Here is a 19,895-nt window from a genome sequence, read left to right as displayed (position 1 = left end):
TTCCCTCTGCGTGGGTGGGTGGGGGGGTGGGGTCAGTGGCGTCACACGCACACTAACCACCCCCCACACACACAGGGGAGAGAGAGAGAGAGAGAGAGGGGACGGAGATAGGAGCGGTGGAGAGAGAGAGAGAGGGTGGGGGGGAGAGGTGGTGCGTAGGAGAGTAGTGGGGAGCGGGACAGAGAGGCACTTGGAGGCAGGGAGGGGGGGGGGGGGGGGGGGGGGGAAATGCATTGTCAGAGGTGAGGGCTGGTTCTTGAACGCAATAATCACTCGCTCCCGGCAGCTGGAGCAAGCAGACTGCGTGGTTTTTTTCGAAGGTCTTGCGAGCGGCCCGGCCGTGCGAGTTCTTCAAAAGCAAGCCGGTGAACCGGTGACCTCGGGAACTGCAGAACTTGCTCGTTCTTTCTGCAATAACGACCGCCGCCACCATGTTGTTGAACTTCAAGAAACCCAGCGGAGCGCGCTGGACGACTTGATCACATGTTAACGGGCTTCAATCCATGTAACTGGCTGCACATTGAAAGTCTGCGCCGCTGGTCGCGGGGGACAAAGGCATTGTGACGTCAGCAGCTGGCCAGCGGCTATTTTATTATTTTTTTCAAATGTCAGTTTGGTGATCAATTTTAGTATAAAACTCGGGAAATAATTAACCAAATTTACAGAGAAGTGGATTTTTATAATCCAGAATATGCAAATATTTTACCCTCATTGTGACTTCAGCAGCCGCCCAGAGGTCAGATTCGAAAAAAACATCAGATTGGTGAACAATTATCATAAAAATCTTTGGAAATAATTCACCAAATTTACGGAGGAGTGGATTTTTGAAATCATAAGGAAAATATCTACCGAAATATGTAAACATTTCCCCGTTTCCGCGTTTGGTTTTCATGGGGAGGTGCATTTCAAAGGCAAAATGATACACGCCAGCGCACGCGCGCGCGCGCGCGCGCACACACACACACACGCACACACACACACACACACACACACACACACACACACACACACACACACACACACACAGAGTTTTATATAATACTAGACCAAGTGCAGACCCGTTGGGTCTGTTCCCCCAACGTGTGGTTGTGGGGGGGCTGGGGGGGACGGCATGCAGCGTCACACACACTAACCATACCACCGCACAAATGCTAACTACCCTCCTTGATATTATATTAATAGTATTAATTTGCTTCGCTTACCCCATAACCGCCCTACCCACTGACGCTTAGCCCCCAACTTGCAGGCGTGTCTAGAGAGGGAGGGGAGGTGGGGTAGAGAGTGAGGGCAGAGCGAGAATGGGGAGACACAGGGACAGAAGGGCAAGAGACAGCGGGGGAGGGGGGAGGGAGGGGAGGGTGGGTTTAGGAGGGGAGCAAGTGATGGGAGGAGAGAGGGGGGAGGTGGATGGAAGGGGAGGAATCAAGGGGATTTAGAGGAGCGAGTGTGGGGGAGGGCAGGGGGTTGGGGTAGAGAGTGAGATGGGGGAGGGAGAGTGAGGAGGGAAGGAGAGGGAGGGGGAAGAGAGGAGAGGGGCGGCAACCCGAGCCGAGGCACGGAGCGATCTGAGGACGGTGAAAAAGCAGCGGGGGGGGGGGGGGGGGGGACCAGTCGATTGTGGCTTCCGCCAGCGTGACAGGGCCGGGCCGGGGGGGAGCCGGGCTGCCAATAGAAGAGAGAGAGAGAAGCGGCTTTTGATTCTGGGATCCCACAGCTGGAATGATCGCGCAGGTGGGCGGGGCTTCGTGAGCTGTGTCGGCTGTGAGGAGAAGGTTCAGCGGTAGCGGAACGGAGCTGTAGAAACTTTGTTCTGCAGAACTTATGAGGAGATGGTTCATCTCGTGAGGCAAAGATCCTATAGCGGAAGGATTCATAGCAAAACGATTTGAGTATAGGAGCAGGGAGGTTCTACTGCAGTTGTACAGGGTCTTGGTGAGACCACACCTGGAGTATTGCGTACAGTTTTGGTCTCCAAATCTGAGGAAGGACATTATTGCCATAGAGGGAGTGCAGAGAAGGTTTACCAGACTGATTCCTGGGATGTCAGGACTGTCTTATGAAGAAAGACTGGATAGACTTGGTTTATACTTTCTAGAATTTAGGAGATTGAGAGGGGATCTTATAGAAACTTACAAAATTCTTAAGGGGTTGGACAGGCTAGATGCAGGAAGATTGCTCCCGATGTTGGGGAAGTCCAGGACAAGAGGTCACAGCTTAAGGATAAGGGGGAAATCCTTTAAAACCGAGATGAGAAGAACTTTTTTCACACAGAGTGGTGAATCTCTGGAACTCTCTGCCACAGAGGGTAGTCGAGGCCAGTTCATTGGCTATATTTAAGAGGGAGTTAGATGTGGCCCTTGTGGCTAAAGGGATCAGAGGGTATGGAGAGAAGGCATGTACGGGATACTGAGTTGGATGATCAGCCATGAACATATTGAATGGCGGTGCAGGCTCGAAGGGCCGAATGGCCTACTCCTGCATCTTTGTTCTGCAGAACTTTCTTGATCTTTCTGCGCCTTTAAGCCACAGCGGCGGCGGCGGGGGGAGCCCAGTTGGGGCCAGGAGGCAGATGGGCCTGGATTGTGTGCATGTGGGCATTGTGATGTCAGCAACTGGCAAGCGGCATTTATATTTTAAAAATTGAGTTTGGTGAACATTTTTATTCAAAATCTGGGGGAAATAATTGACCAAGGAGTGGATTTCTGAACTTGTGCTGACTACCCCCCTTGATATTATGTTAATATTATTAACTTGCTCCTTTTACCCCATAACCGCCCTATCCACTGACGCATAGCCCCCAAAGAGAGGGAGGGGGAGATACGTTTCACATGCAAAACCACACACACACACGCACGCACACACATGCACACACAATTTTAAAAGTATATAGATATACTAGATATATAGATATAAGGGTCTCTCCCTTCGGGGGAATGCGACTCTTTCTGTTGTATCCCCCCTTTTCTGCCTCCGTCTGCGCTGAGGCCGAATGGCGGAGCTGGCGGCCTCCAACTGCGACTGACCTCGAGGCTTCGGAAGCAGAGCCAGCCAGGACTTACAACGTGAGGCTGGCCATCTTCGAGCTGCGGCGGCGTTCCAGCGTTCTAGTGGCAGCAGCCTGACTGGGGGCTGAGACGGCACTCCGGTGAGGGCGGCCCGGCTCGGGGCTGAAACGGCGCTCCGGTGAGGGTGGCCTGTCTTGGGGCTGAGACGGTGCTCCGGTGGCTGATGCGGCGGCGACTTGAATCTGGGGCTCGGCCGCGGGCCAGTGGACGACATCGTCGGGAGCTCGCAGGTCACAGGTTGGTGCTCCGGAGCTCCCTGCGGCAACAGCTGCGTAAGCTGGACTGGAGGGCGGCAGCTTTGACCACCCCGGGCCGCTGAGCTTGAACCGGCCCGTTCGCGGAGCTCGGTTGAGCAGCGGGACTGACTACCATTGCCCGGTGGGGTAACAACAACATATCACCTCAGCGCAGAGGGAGAATGAGGAGGGAAAAGACAGTAACTTTAAGACTTTTGTCTCCATCGCAGTGAGGCGGTGCCTGGTGAACTCACTGTGGTGGATGTTAATTTGTGTTTATTGTGTGTTTTGTTGTTTATTATTATATGTATGGCTGCAGGCAACGACATTTCGTTCAGACCGAAAGGTCTGAATGACAAATAAGGGATCTAATCTGAATCTAATCTAATATGATATGATAGATATGATATGATGGGGCAACATGTTGAAAGACGCTATGAGTAGTGTGAACGTCTAGTTGATTACTTACTATGTCTCGTTGGATATGGTAAATTTTAAATCCATAAATTCTGCAGTGCCTGTGTGATAGAGTTGAATGTGGATATCCTGGGTATGTAAATTCCAAGTACCCCATGTATCAGTTGTCTCTAACTGGATTCTCTATGTATGACCACCCACATTACCCATGGAAGTTGCATGATATATTACTCATCAGTCTTTGAGTAAAATTGCTTATCTGGCCCAAACTCTGATTTTGTAACTTGAGACATTTTAAAAGAAGCCAACTTTTGACCCTAGGTCCGATCAGTGATCTCTGTTGTAGGTGGGAAATATTAATCAACGACATTGTGGTGTCATTCACCGCACAGAGTTTTTAATTAGATTAGAAATATATAGCATAGACAAACAATTCCTATGATTTATTTCGTAATTGGCTCTTCTGCTTTTTCCTTTTTAGAAAGAGCTATCGGGCCATAAAAATATTGTAGGTTATTTGGATTGTGGAATTGCGTCAGTCAGTGATAATGTCTGGGAAGTGCTGATTTTAATGGAATATTGCCGAGGTAAGTCTACCATATTTTAAGTTGTCTGTTTATGTATGTTTTCCTTTTGAAATATTTTATGATACATTTGTGTTCTTTTTTTTCCCATTAATTCCATTGCTTTTGTTTTATAAACTGATCATGCAAAGCCAAATGATATACATTGAGACATAGCATTGACTGAACTAGTAGTATTTTGTTTTTTTTGTTACCTGCTTCAGTCGTGCAAACATTGGCCAAGTTCACACACTTAAAAAAATATCTGCACTCAAACTCAAAAACATTGTAATTTAAAACTTACATGAGAGTACATTCATATTGCAAGTGTTGTGAAGCTTCTTCAACTAAATTTAATTAATCCATAAGGCCTTATCATATGGACTTGGTTACTGTTTTCTAATATACACCAACAACCTTTAGACAATGGGTGCACGAGTAGGCCATTCGGCCCTTCGAGCCAGCACCACCATTCAATGTGATCATTGGCTGATCATCCCCAATCGGTACCCCGTTCCTGCCTTCTCCCCATATCCCCTGACTCCGCTATCTTTAAGAGCCCTATCTAGCTCTCTCTTGAAAGTATCTAGAGAACTGGCCTCCACCGCCCTCTGAGGCAGAGAATTCCGCAGACTCACAACTCTTCCCTTCCTACCTCTTTATCATTCTCAAGGAAGATATGACTCCCAAAATGTCTGGTTTGTTTCTTTGCTAATACATAGTCTAATCCTGCCACTTTTCTGTGTAACTGGGCACTGGATCTTTTATTGCTTCTCATTATGCATTCCCAAGTACACTTTCCAGGTGAAACAGCGATTTATTCATTTTGTACCTTTTGCATTTGGAATGCATTTTGCCAGTGGGGGAGATTAAATGTAGTTTATTTGGTATTACCTAAAACAATTCAATCTACAAGCATGATTCCAAGCTTCTGGCAGTGTATTCCTTTAATCCTCTTTTCCTCAACCACTCTGATTTCCATAATCTATTGCAGTGAAGTACAACGTAAGAATGTGGTTTATCATTCTGTCTTTTGTTGGGCATATTAACACTTCCTCAGCTCAACTTTGAAGAATATTTTGTTTGAACTATTTCTGTTTGCACAGAACCCTACACCTTCTGTTTTGATGTCTCCTTTACCCTTTCTTTCTCCCTTGGAAGTTTTTAAATTTTTTTCCAGATTCTCATAAAAGGATAACTTTTTTTTGATTCCATTAATTTTCTTGATCTATTTGCAGCAATTTTGAATGGTTTGGTTTTGCAAAAGGAAGGTGTCAGGTGTCCCCATAACCCCCGACACCTGTACCAATCAAGAATCTATCTATCCTTGATTTAAAAATATCCATTGACCTGGACTCCACAGCCTTCTGTGGCAAAGAATTCCACAGATTCACCACCTCTGACCTAAGAAATTCCTTCTCATCTCCTTCCTAAAGTCCTTTAATTCTGAGGCTGTGACTAGTCCTAGACTCTCCCACTCGTGGAAACATCCTCTCTATTCAAGCCTGTATGTTTCAATCAGGTCCCCCCTCATTCTTCTAAACTCCAGCAGGTACAGGCCCAGTGCTGTCAAACGCTCATCATAAGTTAACCCACTCATTCCTGGGATCATTCTTGTAAAATGTCTCCGTAATAACAGTGATGTTATTTGCCATTGTTTCCCTAAAGCCAGAATTTATTTGGTTAAATGTGGAAACCAGAGTCTGTTGTCTAATACCCAGTTTCTCCACAGGAAGTGTTGTTGAAATCCTTGCAGATGGGAATCTTATTAAAATCATTGAATAAATACACACTTTTTGCTCATTATTCTCTCTTAAAACCCCCCCCCCCCCCCAAAAAAAACGATTGTGGGTGAGACACTTTGAGTGAGGCATAACTACTGTGCTAAGCCATAATTACAACTAGAAAAATGTTGCTGGCCCTGAAATTTAGCATGGAGTCTTTCTCAGGCATAAATATTTTACAATTTTTGTAATGGGCCATTTGATTCTGACAATGTCACATCTTCTGATCTTAATTTTGATTTCTGTAGCTAGTTACTAAATTGAAAATCCAGATTTTGTTGCATGCCAATTTATCAATGTATCAATATTTATCAATATTGGTTCCACAGTCTGTTGACGTCCCTGATATTATATATATTATTATTATTATTATTATTATATATATATTATATATATATATATAATAATATTGTTGACTATATATAAATATATGGTCAACAATGACAGCCTTGATACTGCCCTGAGGTTCTTTGCACAAATCTTAATAGATATTAAATCTTAATATTTTTAATTTATCTACCTTTTTTTGGTGAATTCTTGAAATATATCAGTACTCAATGTTAAATCCTTTCCAGTTGATGCCATGAATTTAGTATCAATTCATCCCAGAATTAACGAGAGGTTCACAAAAAAATTTACGTAAGCATTGTGGTATAATTTGCATCAGTGTAGCGTTTTGTATAGATATGTTTTGTCATGCTTGTCTAAAGATCTTTTGAAATTCCAGGTGTGTCTCAAACCTATAAGCTTGATAGTATTAAGGCAAACTTAAAATTTATTTGACAGCGGGTCAAGTTGTGAACCAAATGAATAAGAGGCTGCAAACAGGTTTTACTGAAACAGAAATTCTGCGAATTTTCTGTGATACCTGTGAAGCGGTAGCAAGGCTGCATCAGTGCAAAACCCCAATCATACACAGGGATCTAAAGGTAAGAATTGCTTTATAGGAATAATTTTAATTGTAAAAGATCACATGTTATATACAAAGTTGATTTTTCTCAGATTGTACTATAGCTTATGGACCTGTGACTGATTAAGGATTGCAAACAACTCTCCAACACTGCCCTCTGCCCCCTATCAATAAGGTCATTTTGAATCCAGTTTGGCAAATCGCCTTCGACCCTGTGTCTCCTAACTATCTGAAAGCCTATTTAGAACACAAGAAAATAAAGTGGGAATAGGTCAGTCAGCCCCTCAAACTAGCCTTGCCATTCTACCCCAATCATCAACTTTTTTGCTGTACCTTATTTCCTGTAGCCTAGAATCCCAAAATGTAAAACAAAATTATCTACCCCTATTTACATCTTTTGAATGAGTTGGCTTCCACAGCTCCCTGGGACATATAATTCCAGAGCTTTAATCACTTGGCTGAAAAATAATTCTCTATGCACCTTTTGTTTTAAATGACCAGCCATTTACTGTGTATGTTTGTCCTCTTTTTTCTAGATTATTCCATTAGTGAAACCATCTCAACATCTCCCCCTCATTCTACTGAACTCTAAAGAATACAGGCCCCACTTGATAGGACTGTTCTCCCATTCTAGGAGTTAGCTTGATATCCTTTCTTGACTAATGCACAGGTATGCACCACCAACACTGGAAAATCATAGAAACATAGAAAATAGGTGCAGAAGGAGGCCATTCGGCCCTTTGAACCAGCACCGCCATCCATTGTGATCATGGCTGATCGTAATTGCATTTCTAAACTTCAACCTTTGCAATAGAAGCTAATATGGTATATGCCATCTTAGTTGTTGCATTTACCTGGTCATTTTGTAATTTAAGTTAGTTTAGAAATACAGCGTGAAAGCAGGCTCTTTGGCCCACTAAGTCCACGCCAACCAGCGATCCCCATACACTAATGCCATCCTACACACACAAGGGACAATTTACAATCATACCAAGCCAAATAACCTACAAACCTGTATGTCTTTGGAATGTGGGTGGAAACCGGAGATCTCTGAGAAAACCTACGCATGTCACGGGGTGAACGTACAAACTCCGTACAGACAAGAATTCGTAGTCTGGATTGAACTAGTGTCGTTGGCGCTTTAAGGCAGCAACCCTGTCGCTGTGCCACCATGCTGCCCATTCATGCACAAGAACCTGATCCCTCTGTACTTCACAGGGTTATTTCCTTTAAGTAATCTGCTTTTTGATTCCTCTTTCTGAAGTACATGACCCTCTCACTTTCCCATGTTAAACTCCATTTCGCAAGGTTTCAACCACTCATTCTATCTCATTGCAGTCTCAATACCCTCATCAAAATTTGACCTTCCGCATTTATTCTAGCTGTATAATCTATGGAATCGATGTATCATGCATATGGAATGAAAGTGAAGATAATTATAAATAGTTTTATTTATGTGAATGAAAGTAATCCATGTATACTAGTTTAGTTTTTTGGATATCGAGTATTTTTGCTTTTGGTCAGCAGAGTAGTACGGATTTTCCGTATTTTGTACGGAAATGCGATCAGAATATGGATGTACGGATTTGCTTTGTAAAATACGGATTTTTTAAAAATCAGCCCGATTTCCTGTTTCATCTTGCTGCTTAAAACATGCAAGTCATAATGTAGCAATGTTACAAAATTTTGAGATTTTAAAAAATCAAGTCTGCAATTTATCCCATCAGATAAAGCATAAAAAGAAGTTTAATTTGACACCTAATTCACTTTCATATCTCAAGTATTTAAAACGTTATGGCCATTTTCATACTCGGAAATTAGCATCTTGTTCCCTATTGATTTTCTATGGACATAACAAAAAAGCTGTGATCGAGGACAGTCAAAAGCCCATAACTTTCTTAAAAATTAAGAGAACTGAATGAAATTTTCAGTTATCATAGATTGAAGCATTCTGAAACAAATATAAAACAATCTTACTTGGATGACCTGAAATTAAAGCATATAATTAGTTAGTTACCCAATTGTAGCTAATTTCAAACTTCAATGACTAGATTTAAACATCTATCCATTTCTTAATAAATGATTAACATTTTTAAATAGCTTAAGTGTCCAAATAATTCACAATAAAACATGATTTTTAAATCTCATTTACATTAATTTATAGGCCAAATGGAAGGAATTTAGTGTTCAATTGCTGTAAAATAGTCCATTTAAATCAGCTTTCTAGTGGGATCCTGTGAACGCGCTGGTTTAGAACGTTCATATTGCGGTGGATTTGTGCCCTCAAATGGCCAGAAAAATACTGCGGGATATAATGGGGCCAAAATTAGCTACTCGCAACATTAAACTTTGTATAAAGGGATCTTAAGAAGCCCTTTTTAATGTAAAAATAAACAGCCTACCTTCTGTTGTCCCCTGTATGAGATCCGGCCGGTTGCCGGCGGTCGGGGGTTTAGAGGTTAATTTTTAAACTACTATAACAACTAGATAAAGCCCTTAAAAGTAATAATAGCTAAAGCGACGGAATCTTCCAGCGATTTTTCGTTAATAATTAACTAGGCTGAACATCCTCGATTTGAACAGCCTAGGGGAAATCGCGTTTTAAACCCGCCCCCCTCTAAACGGCGCCAAAATCGCGCACACGGGCTGGGACAGATTTTCAGCGACGCTTCAGGTAGGCTTTGCAACATACCTACATAATGCAGTCATACTGTACCTCTAAAAATTATAGCAGATTAAATAATTAGTATTTTAAATTTCAAGATCTGGAAGCTTTGATCTGCCTGTCCCGCTCCAGGTTTAAACAGCGCTGTCAGTTTAACGCATGGGAATTTGAATGAACTAAAAATAGCGCTCCCAGCTGGAGCGCTATGGGCTTTACACATAGCGCTATGGGCTTTACACATAGCGCTATGGGCTTTACACATAGCGCTATGGGCTTTACACATAGCGCTATGGCCACATAGCGCAGACTTGTGGGAGGGAGATAAAAAAGGAATGAAGGAGAGAGGGAGGTAGAGAGAGGGAGGGAAGGAGAGAGGGAGGGAAAGAGGGAGAGAGAGGGAGGGTGGGAGAGAGAGAGAGGGTGGGAGGAAGAGGGAGGGAGGGGAGGAAGGAGGGAGAGAGAGAGGGAGAGCAAGGGAAGGAGAGGGTGGCTTCCAAAATGGCTTCTACATCATCATCTGGTGCTAAAAGCAGGAAGCAGCCATTCAAACAGCAGTATACAAAGAGAAGGCAATGAATGCACTGTCGAGTAAAGTGCGTAGAAGACATGTCAATTGGTAGCAAAGTTATGCATTCTTGTACTCTTACATGGGTATGACTGCACATTTAAAAAAAAAAAAAAAAAATCCAGCAAAATGGCACCGTGTAAAAATACTGATTTCCTCGGCAAAATACTGATTTTACTTCGGGAGTCACGTGAGTGACTACGTGAAGAGCCCGCCTCAGGACGCATGTGCGGCATTACGTTTCAGCAGGCAACAGCGGCGGCGGGAGACAGGGCTCCCGCTACAATCTGAAAAACTAAGCTTTAGGTAAGTACTTACCTTTATTCTAACAGCCCCTCGCGTCTGCTTGTTCCTCGTAGGGCATGCAAGCGGCCCCCTTGGACTCCGGGGAAGGAGTGTTCCGTTCGCGGAAGGGGGGGGGAAAGACGCCACCAGGACCGCACACACGGCGGACCACGGACTGGGAGCTGTGCCGGTGCGGTACCACTCCACACAGGGGCGACAACGGAGAGAAGACGGCGCTTGCACTCGTTCCTCTCAGGAGGTTCCCCTCAGTCCTCGCTCGCCCCTCGAGTAGCTGGCCAGGTGAAGGCTGGCAGGCGGGCGGGCGGAGGCTTCCGACCATCGGAGCCGATGAAGGGGCGGACCCACTACCGCAGTGTTGGCGTGGAGTGCGCTGCACTTTAACAGCAGCCCGAGTGCATGAGAGAGAGAGAGCGCACCGCGGCAGGACCGCTAACCAGCGCTCCGCTCCCGACACTGCGCCAAGCCCATCCCGTCAGCACTTCAGCAGCGGGCTGGGAAGAACGCTGCACCTGCCCGCTCGACGGAGGAGCGTCTCATTGCGGGGACAGCAACAGGCGGTAGGACCGCTTAGCGGGCGGTCCGCTACCCCGACACTGCGACTGAGCCCAGCCCCGCTAGTGCCTGAGCAGCGGGCTGGATGTATGTAAAAACCGGCCGGTGGTTCCGACATCGGACGGGGACGTCTCTCCACCCAGGAGGGGAGAGACAGCCGCCTGAGCTGCAGGAGCGGCTCTTGGGCATTGGATAACAGAGGTGAGTTGCAGTTGTGTTTTGCAGGCTTTCAGGAATCATGTCACAACGCAGAAAACTCTCAAAGAGAAACTGCCCCGCTCCAACTCTACCAGCGGGGCAGCAACCGGCGGCAGCGTCGCTCTCAGAGCGTTCGCTATCCCTGAGACCGAGCCAAGCCCAGTCTCGCTAGAGCCTGCACGGCGGACTGGGAAAGCGGCCAGGAAGCCAAGCGGCCGGTCGTCTCCGATTCGTCGGAGGGGGACATGTCTCCACCAAAACACAAGAGAGACAGCCGCCTGAGCTGCATTTAGCAGCTCCTGGAGGAGATGGTCCACCGGGAACAGCAGCGCTCCCGGGGAGACAGGACAGGTACCTCCTCCATAGTGTCGTGTCAGGCACTGCCCTTTGCTACCTCATACCACGGGCTGGAGCAGGAGGCTAGCATTGGTGACCAGGGCAGGGCTGGTCGGGAAATGGGGCAGGCGGACAAAATCGGGAGTATGCATGGGGTGCAGGAACAGGAACAGCTGTTGGGTGTGGTGGACCGCTTCGTAGCAACCCCACGGGCTGGAGCACCGCTGGAGCCAAAAAATGGCAGCCAGTATTAATCACCTATCCAACAAACCTCTACTGGAGAAGGTGCTCGCCGAGGTGCTGCAAGAACATACAGCACCAGAGAACTGTGAGGCCCTTAAGGGAAAAAAGCCTCAACAGCCAAATCTGGGAAAATGTGGGGGCCCTTATGCGGGCACAAAAACTCAAGCTACAGCGGATCCTAAGGCTCCTGACGTCAGCTATCACAGCCTATGCTCGTTCTGTGGAGACAACGGAGATGAATACATACCAGCAGGATGTGCTGGCATTAAGGTGTACCACACAATTCGAACTAAACAATCTCCGGAGGGAAAATATAAGACCTGCCCTCAATCCCAAATTTGCAGGCTTGTGTAAAGCCCCAGCTGCGGAGGCAGACTCACTGCTATTTGGGAGAGATCTGAACAAAAAGCTGAAGGAGATGGAAGAGGCATCAAAAACCTTCGGCATCATGAGGGCAGGCCCCGGGACGAGCAAACCACGACCTCCGATACCCAAGCGGCAGCACCCCACGGCATCCACCAGTCGACGTCTAGAATATGGGACTGGTGAACGCTTGGGGCCGCATTATCCCCAAAGATCTTTTAGATCAGGGCCCGCCGCGGACCCCCTGGAAAATGCGCCTCCCCCCAACATCGCCAGCACGTCATCAGAACAAAGCACTCAGAAAACAGAAAAGACAAAACCGCCAATAACCATGGAGGTAGGTGGGTCTGGTTCCTACCAGCATATAGAGCTCTTTCCTGGACTATCTTGGGTTTCATATTAATTCAGTCTACGTGACTATAAATGTTGCCAAGAGACAACATAGTTGAATTGGCACAAACAAGCAACAAATTAATGGTCAACAAACTACCAACTACTCGACAAGTAACAGAGTAATTGGGAAAATAGTAGCATTTCTGTCTACATAATTCGGACCTTAGTATCAAAAACGACATATAGGTTGTCATTGAGCGTCTCATGAAGTTACCCACTGAAGTAATATCAGAAAGACAGTGGTGGGGTTACCACTTATACTGGGCATTAATTATCTAAAAATGTTTGGGTGAATTTTATGGATTTAAAGCACTTGCATGTACGGTTATAAATAGACTACACTACGGTGGTGGCCTACATTAACCATATGGGCGGCATAAAGTCGGTATCATGCGACAAGTTGGTCAACACAATTTGACAATGGTGTGTCCAAAGATGTATTTGACTATCAGCAACTTACCTGCCTGGTAAGCCAAATACAGTGACAGACACCAGGTCACATAAATTTAATGACAACATCGATTAGATGTTTTTTATAAAAAAGTTTCAATAAAACTATCAAGCTATATGACACGCCAGATATCGATTATCTGCATCAACGCTAAATCACCAGGTGTTTGGGTGATGTCCTATGTATGTCGCGTGGGAACCAGACCCTGGAGCAGCAAATGCGTTCGCGCTGGATTGGTGAAATTATTTCTATGTATTTCTTCCCTTCTGCCTCATCAGTCGGGGACTACGCACAGTACAAAAGGACTCTGCTTCAGGTATTTTGATAGTACCTGACGGACTTACGCGGCCATGGTTCCCAATACTCCATGACATGGTTGTTGAAACTTCGATGGTATTCCCCAGTGACCCAGAATTATTAACACTCGGAGCCGGGCACAAGTCATCCGTGCCATGGGAAATTTAAGCTCCTGGGTTGCAGATTCTGCACAAGCCACATCTGGGACTGGGATTATTATACCGAACCGTCGACACCATGTCAGCATCCCTCTGAACATCCACTGGACTACAGCACTTGTCCAGCATCAAGAGAAGTACTGCAAGGATACAAGGATAACCTACTCAACCGATACAGTTACTACGAACTGGAATTCCTGGTGAACCTTCACCATGATGAAGGATTCGGCTACAGTACCATGAACACAGCTAGAATTGCCCTGCCTGTTTTTTCAAAACAGCTACAGGACAACAGGCCATGGGGTCACACTGGCTGGTGGTAAATCTATGAAGGGTATTACAACTCTAAACCCCTAGACCAGGTACACCCATATATGGGATGTCACAGTGGTACTGCCATACCTCAGGGGATGCCCACCAGCCAGATCCCTCAACCTGAACCATCTATGCTCTAAACACATATGTTGAGGGCACTCGGAGCAGCACAGAGGGTCCAGTCACTACTCCTATTGCAACTGGACACCATGCTCACAGCTTCAGACCAGATCGCTATCATTGTCCAGGGAATGGTCAAACCAGACCAGGAACACCTTATCCAGTCATAGAATCCGGGCTTACCCGCCAGAAAACACGGTAATGTGCCATGACCCTATTACCCTACATAGACACAACCTAAATATTCGAGGGAGATGAAAAGCCTTGTGGGTTGGTCACAAAAAACCTTGTGGTCGGGTAACGAGCCATTTTGGGATGGCTCAAGCAGGTACTAAAGCTGCTGGGATAAAACTAACATGTACAAAGTTTCATTCCACAGGACAAGCTTCCACGTCAACGGCAAAAGAATGGACGTGCCTATAAACCACATCCTGGCTACAGCAGAATGGTGGGGGTGAAAACGTTCAGAGAAAAAATTTATTATAAGCTGTTGACAAAACCTGTTTTTTATTTGCAGGAAAGATTCGAGTCTGCAAATATTTAAATTAGCCCAGGGGAGCATTTAAATTTCTTCATTGTTATTGTAAAAATACCATTGTGTTTTTCTATAAACAGATTCATTGGTTGATTACGATAACACACTTCCTCCCTCAAAGACTTCGGCAGTGGTGTAGTAATAGCTGTTACACGGTTTGAAATCACAGAGCTTTGAAATCTTCACGTAGTCACTCACGTGACTCCGAAGTAAAATAGTAAGATTAAACGAGAACTTACCAGTTTGAAGTTTGATCTGTATTTTATGAGGAGTTACGATGAGGGATTACGTGCCCTCCGCTCCCACCCTCATTATATGGATCAAACTGATAAATTGATGTCTCTATTTCTTTACTATGTTACTTCAAATACTTGTGTCTATCTGTGATTCCACACCGCTGCTTTGAAGTATGCCGCACATGCGTCCTGAGGCGGGCTCTTCACGTAATCCCTCATCGTAACTCCTCATAAAATACAGATCAAACTTCAAACTGGTAAGTTCTCGTTTAATCTTACTATTTTCAGGTACTAGAATACTGAAATGCTCTGACAAAACTTGGCAGCTCTGGATCAGTGATGTATGATACTTAATCATGCACCTATTCTCATTGTATAGCATGCTTGATAACCCAATTGCCTCCACAATTATCAAAGGTCAGTTTATTGTCACATGTACCAATTAAGGTGCAGTGAAACTCGAATCACCATACAGCCATACTAAAAAAAAGCAACAACACCCAACTGCATAAAAACTAACATAAACATTCACCACAGTGGATTCCCCGCATTCCTCACTGTGATGGAACGCAATAAAGTCCAAACTTCTTCCTCTTTATTCTCCCGCGGTCGGGGCAGTTGAACCATCCGCAATCGAGGCAGTCGAAGCCCCCCCCGCGTCGGGGCGATCGAAACTCCCATGTCGGGGTGGTTGAAGTTCCTGCGGCTTGGAACTCCCGAAGCCGGTCTCTAACCAGGGACTGCGAGCTCCACGATGTTAAAGTCCGCAGGCTCCCGTGGTTGGAGCACCCGAAGTCGATCTCCAGCAGACGTTGCCAACTCCTCCATGTTAGGCCACTGTATGATCGGAGATACAATACGGAAAAAAATTGCATCTCCGTCGAGGTAAGAGATTTAAAAAAAATCCCCCAACCCCCCTCCCCCCACATGAAACAAGCTGAAGAACACTAAAACATACATTTAACATACTAAAAAAACACCAGAGAAGGAAGGAACAGACAGACTGTTGATGAGGCAGCCATTGCTGGCAACCTCTCAGAATAAGATAATTTAAATTGGAAACAATTATATTGCAAGGACAATTTAAGGAATAAGTTTACTTCTCTAATTTCTTTTTGAATTGTGTTTACTTTTGGTGTTAGTTGTTTCATTACAGTAACTGTACTTGCATTTCCTTTGCAGGTTGAAAATATTTTGTTAAACAATGATGGAAACTTTGTTCTGTGTGACTTTGGAAGTGCAACTCATAAAATCCTCAATCCTCAAGTACATGGTGTGAATACCACAGAGGATGAAATAAAAAGGTAAGTTCTGTTTCATTGAATCCCTTCAAGCTTTTGGATTTTACACCAATTTTGAAGGCTGCAATAAGCGAGTTCGGTATTCCGACTGCACATGCCCAGGTCATAAGTCACTCGAGAAAATCATTCTCAGCAGCTGAGCTGCTGCCTGTATACAGACCTGCGTTTCATCCGTAGTCAGGATTGAACCGGGTCTCCCCAGGGGGCAAATTTATGAGCGGAATCTCCCACTCCACCCCCGAATGTCCCATCCCTGTCCGGGGGCGACCGGAGATGTCCGGTTGACCCTGGACTGACGGGATACCAGCCCGGAGCAGTGGGGGCCCTAGGCTTACAGCCAGCGTGGAGAAGAAGCACTAACTCCAGCTCAACTCTGTTCCAACTCCCGAGGAACCCGTTCCCCGACGGGCCGGGGACCGTCAGCTGCACCTCTCGCCTTATCTAGTGGCTGTCGGTTAATCCCCTTGGTGCCGGCGAAAGCCAAGCACCAGTCATCAACGGTGATATACACAAAATGCTGCAGTAATTCAGTGGGTCAAGCAACATCTCTGGAGAAGGGTCTCGACCCGAAACATCACCTATTCCTTTTTACCAAACTCAGCCTGTCCCGCTGAGTTTGTTCTTTAAATTCTGACGTCATATTAAAAAAAATCAAAAATGAAGGCACCAGAATTTAATATTGTTTTGAAATCAATAATCCAGAATATGTAACACCTCTCAATTTATTGCTGCTATAATAGTTGGTTTCACCTGTGATAATTTATGCAAAACACCAATGAATGCAAATATAAACTGGTTGTATTAAAAAAATGAAAGGCATACGATTGCACAAAAGTAAATGCTTGTAATTATCTTTTTAGATACACAACATTATCGTATAGAGCACCTGAAATGATTAATCTTTATGGAGGGAACTCGATCACAACAAAGGCTGATATATGGGTGAGCAAAACTTTCAAAATTTCACAGAACCTGGAAGCTATTTGAGCTTAAGCCAGTTATGTGGTGAGCAATGAGGCAACTTGGTTCACTTCACTCCCTACACCCTAGCGACTGCAAATGGGATAACATTCTATGTGAATTAACTAGGGCCAATGTTTAAGGAAAGGCAACATCTGCTTACATGGGTAGCGTCAAGGGATATTAGGGTCAGCTGTTTGTCGGAATTGAGTGCTGGAGTCCAGGAGTTGATTCTTGGGTTGCAATGTTCTTGGAAATCATGAAAGGAAATGGAAGATTAAAGGATAATTGGTGAAGGAGAGTCTGAAGAGAAGTTTAGTTTATTGTCACATGTACCAAAGTGCAGTGAAAAGCTTCTTGTTGAGTGCTATCCAGTCAATGGAAAGATTACATGATTACAATGGAGCCGTCAATGTACCACTTCTCTTTCTGAATTAGACCACTATCTCCTTTGTCTTGCTGACATTGAGAGAAAAGTTGTTGAAAAAGGGATGAGAAAAAAAGTGAAAGCTTGGAGTTCATTATGCATTGAGAATGAAAACGTGGGTTCTGCCCTCGGGTATTGGGGACTTCTGACCCTAAGTGAGCTTACATTACAATATTGTGTAAAATCACACTTTGTTTATAAAGATCACCATCGCCCCCCAGTGGCACCGAATGATACTTTATCACTGAATAGTTTGCTTCTTTAAACGTCTTTTGGCTGGTATTCTGATAGTAAACGAGTGTCAAGTCAAAAATTATCTGCCATTAAACATTATTTTGTTGCAGAGAAAAATAAAAATTGCATCTTTTTTGACACTAACCTGGTCTTTAAATTTCTTTCTCATTCTCTCATGCTCGAGCTTGCCTCATAGTCATAGAGCCATACAACATGGAAACAGGCCCTTCAGCCCAACTTGCCCATGCCGACCAAGATACCCCATCTACGCTAGTACCATCAGCTCACGTTTGGCCTATATCCCTCTAAACCTTTCCTATCCATGTACCAAATGCCTTTTAAATGTGGTTATACTATCTTCCTCAACTACCTCCTCTGACAGCTCGATCCATATACCCACCAACCTCTATGTGGAAAAATGTGTCCCTCGAGTTCTAAATAAATGTGTTCTCTCTCACAAAGCTATGACCTCTGATTCATGATCTCAACTCTGGGTAAAAGACTCTTTGCATTCACCCAATACATTCCCCTTGTGATCTTGTACACCTTTAAAATCACCTGGTAGCCTCCTGCACTCCAAAGAATAAAGTCCTAGCCTACCGAACTTCTCCCTAAAGCTCATGCGTTCAGGTTCTTGCAACATCCTCTTAAATCCTCTCTGCACTCTTTCCATCTTAAAAACATTTTCCTATAGCAGGGTGACCGTAAATGAACACATTACTCCAAAGTCTCAACAACGTCTTGCACAGCTGTAACATAAAATGCCAACTTCTATTCTCAATGCCCTGACCGATGAAGGCCAATGTACCAAAAGCCATGACCACCCTATCTACCTGTGGCACAACTTTCAGGCAACTGTACCTGTACTTCTAGATCCCTCTGCTCTATAATACCCTTAGGGCCTTGCCATTTACTGTGAAGGTCCTGCCCTGGTTTGACTTCCCAATTGCAATACCTCACGCTTATGTGCATTAAAATCCATCAGTCATTCCTCAGCCCACCTGCCAAGCCGTTCAAGATCCTGCTGTAATTTTTGATAACCATCTTCATTATTTACAATATCATCCACTTCAGTGTCATCTGCAAATTTACTAATCATGCCTCGTACATTCTCATCCAAATCATTGATATAAACCACAAACAGCAAAGGGCCTGGAACTGATTGCTGAGGCACCCCACTAGTCACATGCCTCTAGTCTGAGAAACAACCTTCCACTATCACCCTCTGCTTTGTTCCACTATATCCAGTAAACTAGCTCTTCCTTGATCTCATGTGGTCTAATATTCCAGTACACTCTACCACGCGGAGCCTTTGCAAATGTCTGCGTGCCTTGTAGGATGACACCAAGGGTAATTTCAATCGTTCTGCACGACTGCACATCCTTTCTTCATTGCAAGCTTTCTTATTTCAAAATAGATCAATGTCTATTTAAAATTGTTACAGCATTAAGCTGTTCAGATGTACATCTTGATAGCAGTGTTGCTAATGAGCAGTGGCAAGTTTGATCTAATATGCAATCAGATTTACCAAAAGGAAGAATATTCAACCAAATTGTAATAATGAGCTGCAACAATCAATATAAAATTTTTGTTTTTCCATTGACAAGCACTACCTAAAGTAAATGACAGTTTTAATAATTTTGAATATTGAATATTTTATTTAACTGACAAAAACATTTTAATGTAGAAGTTATTTTCTTCAAGTGTTGAATATGCTGGGTTTTAAAATTCATGATCAGATATTTTTGGAAAAATACTATGTTTCTTTTTAGGCTCTTGGGTGCTTGCTCTACAAACTTTGTTTCTTCACTCTACCCTTTGGAGAGAGTCAAGTTGCAATCTGTGATGGGAATTTTACAGTGCCAGACACCTCTAAATATTCTCAGAAATTGCACTGTTTAATACGTATGTACAGAAATTTATCATTTCTTTTAACATCCTAATTTTTAAAGCAAATGTTGTAAATGATTTAATCCCAAAAAGATTTTAACATTTATTCACAATTTTTTAAGCTTTTGATATCGTTTTCATATTCCCCATGTTCTTTTTGACTTTGGGGCAAGTGGTTGGTCAGGTAACTTAAACTTAAGAGTGAGATCCATTCTTGAAGGGAAAATGTTTGTATTTAAAAATTAAAATGGTACTTGCACGCACTTGCTTTACCAAAAATGCCTATGGATATTCCAGATCAAATGTTGAGAAATATATAATGCACAGAAGATAAAGTTCCTTTATAGTTTTTGCTGTCCTTGACAATTGCTAAGT

General features: G+C 44.3%; 1 protein-coding gene across 1 annotated transcript in view; it reads left to right on the top strand.

Annotated features, from left to right (window-relative positions):
• Positions 1-19,895, top strand: part of bmp2k (BMP2 inducible kinase) — an 82,349-nt gene that overhangs the window by 21,906 nt on the left and 40,548 nt on the right. The window contains exons 3-7 of the mRNA XM_055640246.1: positions 4,200-4,305; positions 6,852-6,994; positions 15,891-16,012; positions 16,870-16,951; positions 19,403-19,535. Of these exons, the coding sequence (XP_055496221.1) occupies positions 4,200-4,305; positions 6,852-6,994; positions 15,891-16,012; positions 16,870-16,951; positions 19,403-19,535 (586 nt within the window). The remainder of the gene's footprint in view (positions 1-4,199; positions 4,306-6,851; positions 6,995-15,890; positions 16,013-16,869; positions 16,952-19,402; positions 19,536-19,895) is intronic.

Source organism: Leucoraja erinacea, chromosome 1 (assembly GCF_028641065.1).
Source record: "Leucoraja erinacea ecotype New England chromosome 1, Leri_hhj_1, whole genome shotgun sequence".
Lineage (NCBI taxonomy): Eukaryota > Metazoa > Chordata > Chondrichthyes > Rajiformes > Rajidae > Leucoraja > Leucoraja erinaceus.
This window is presented reverse-complemented; position numbering and strand designations above follow the sequence as displayed.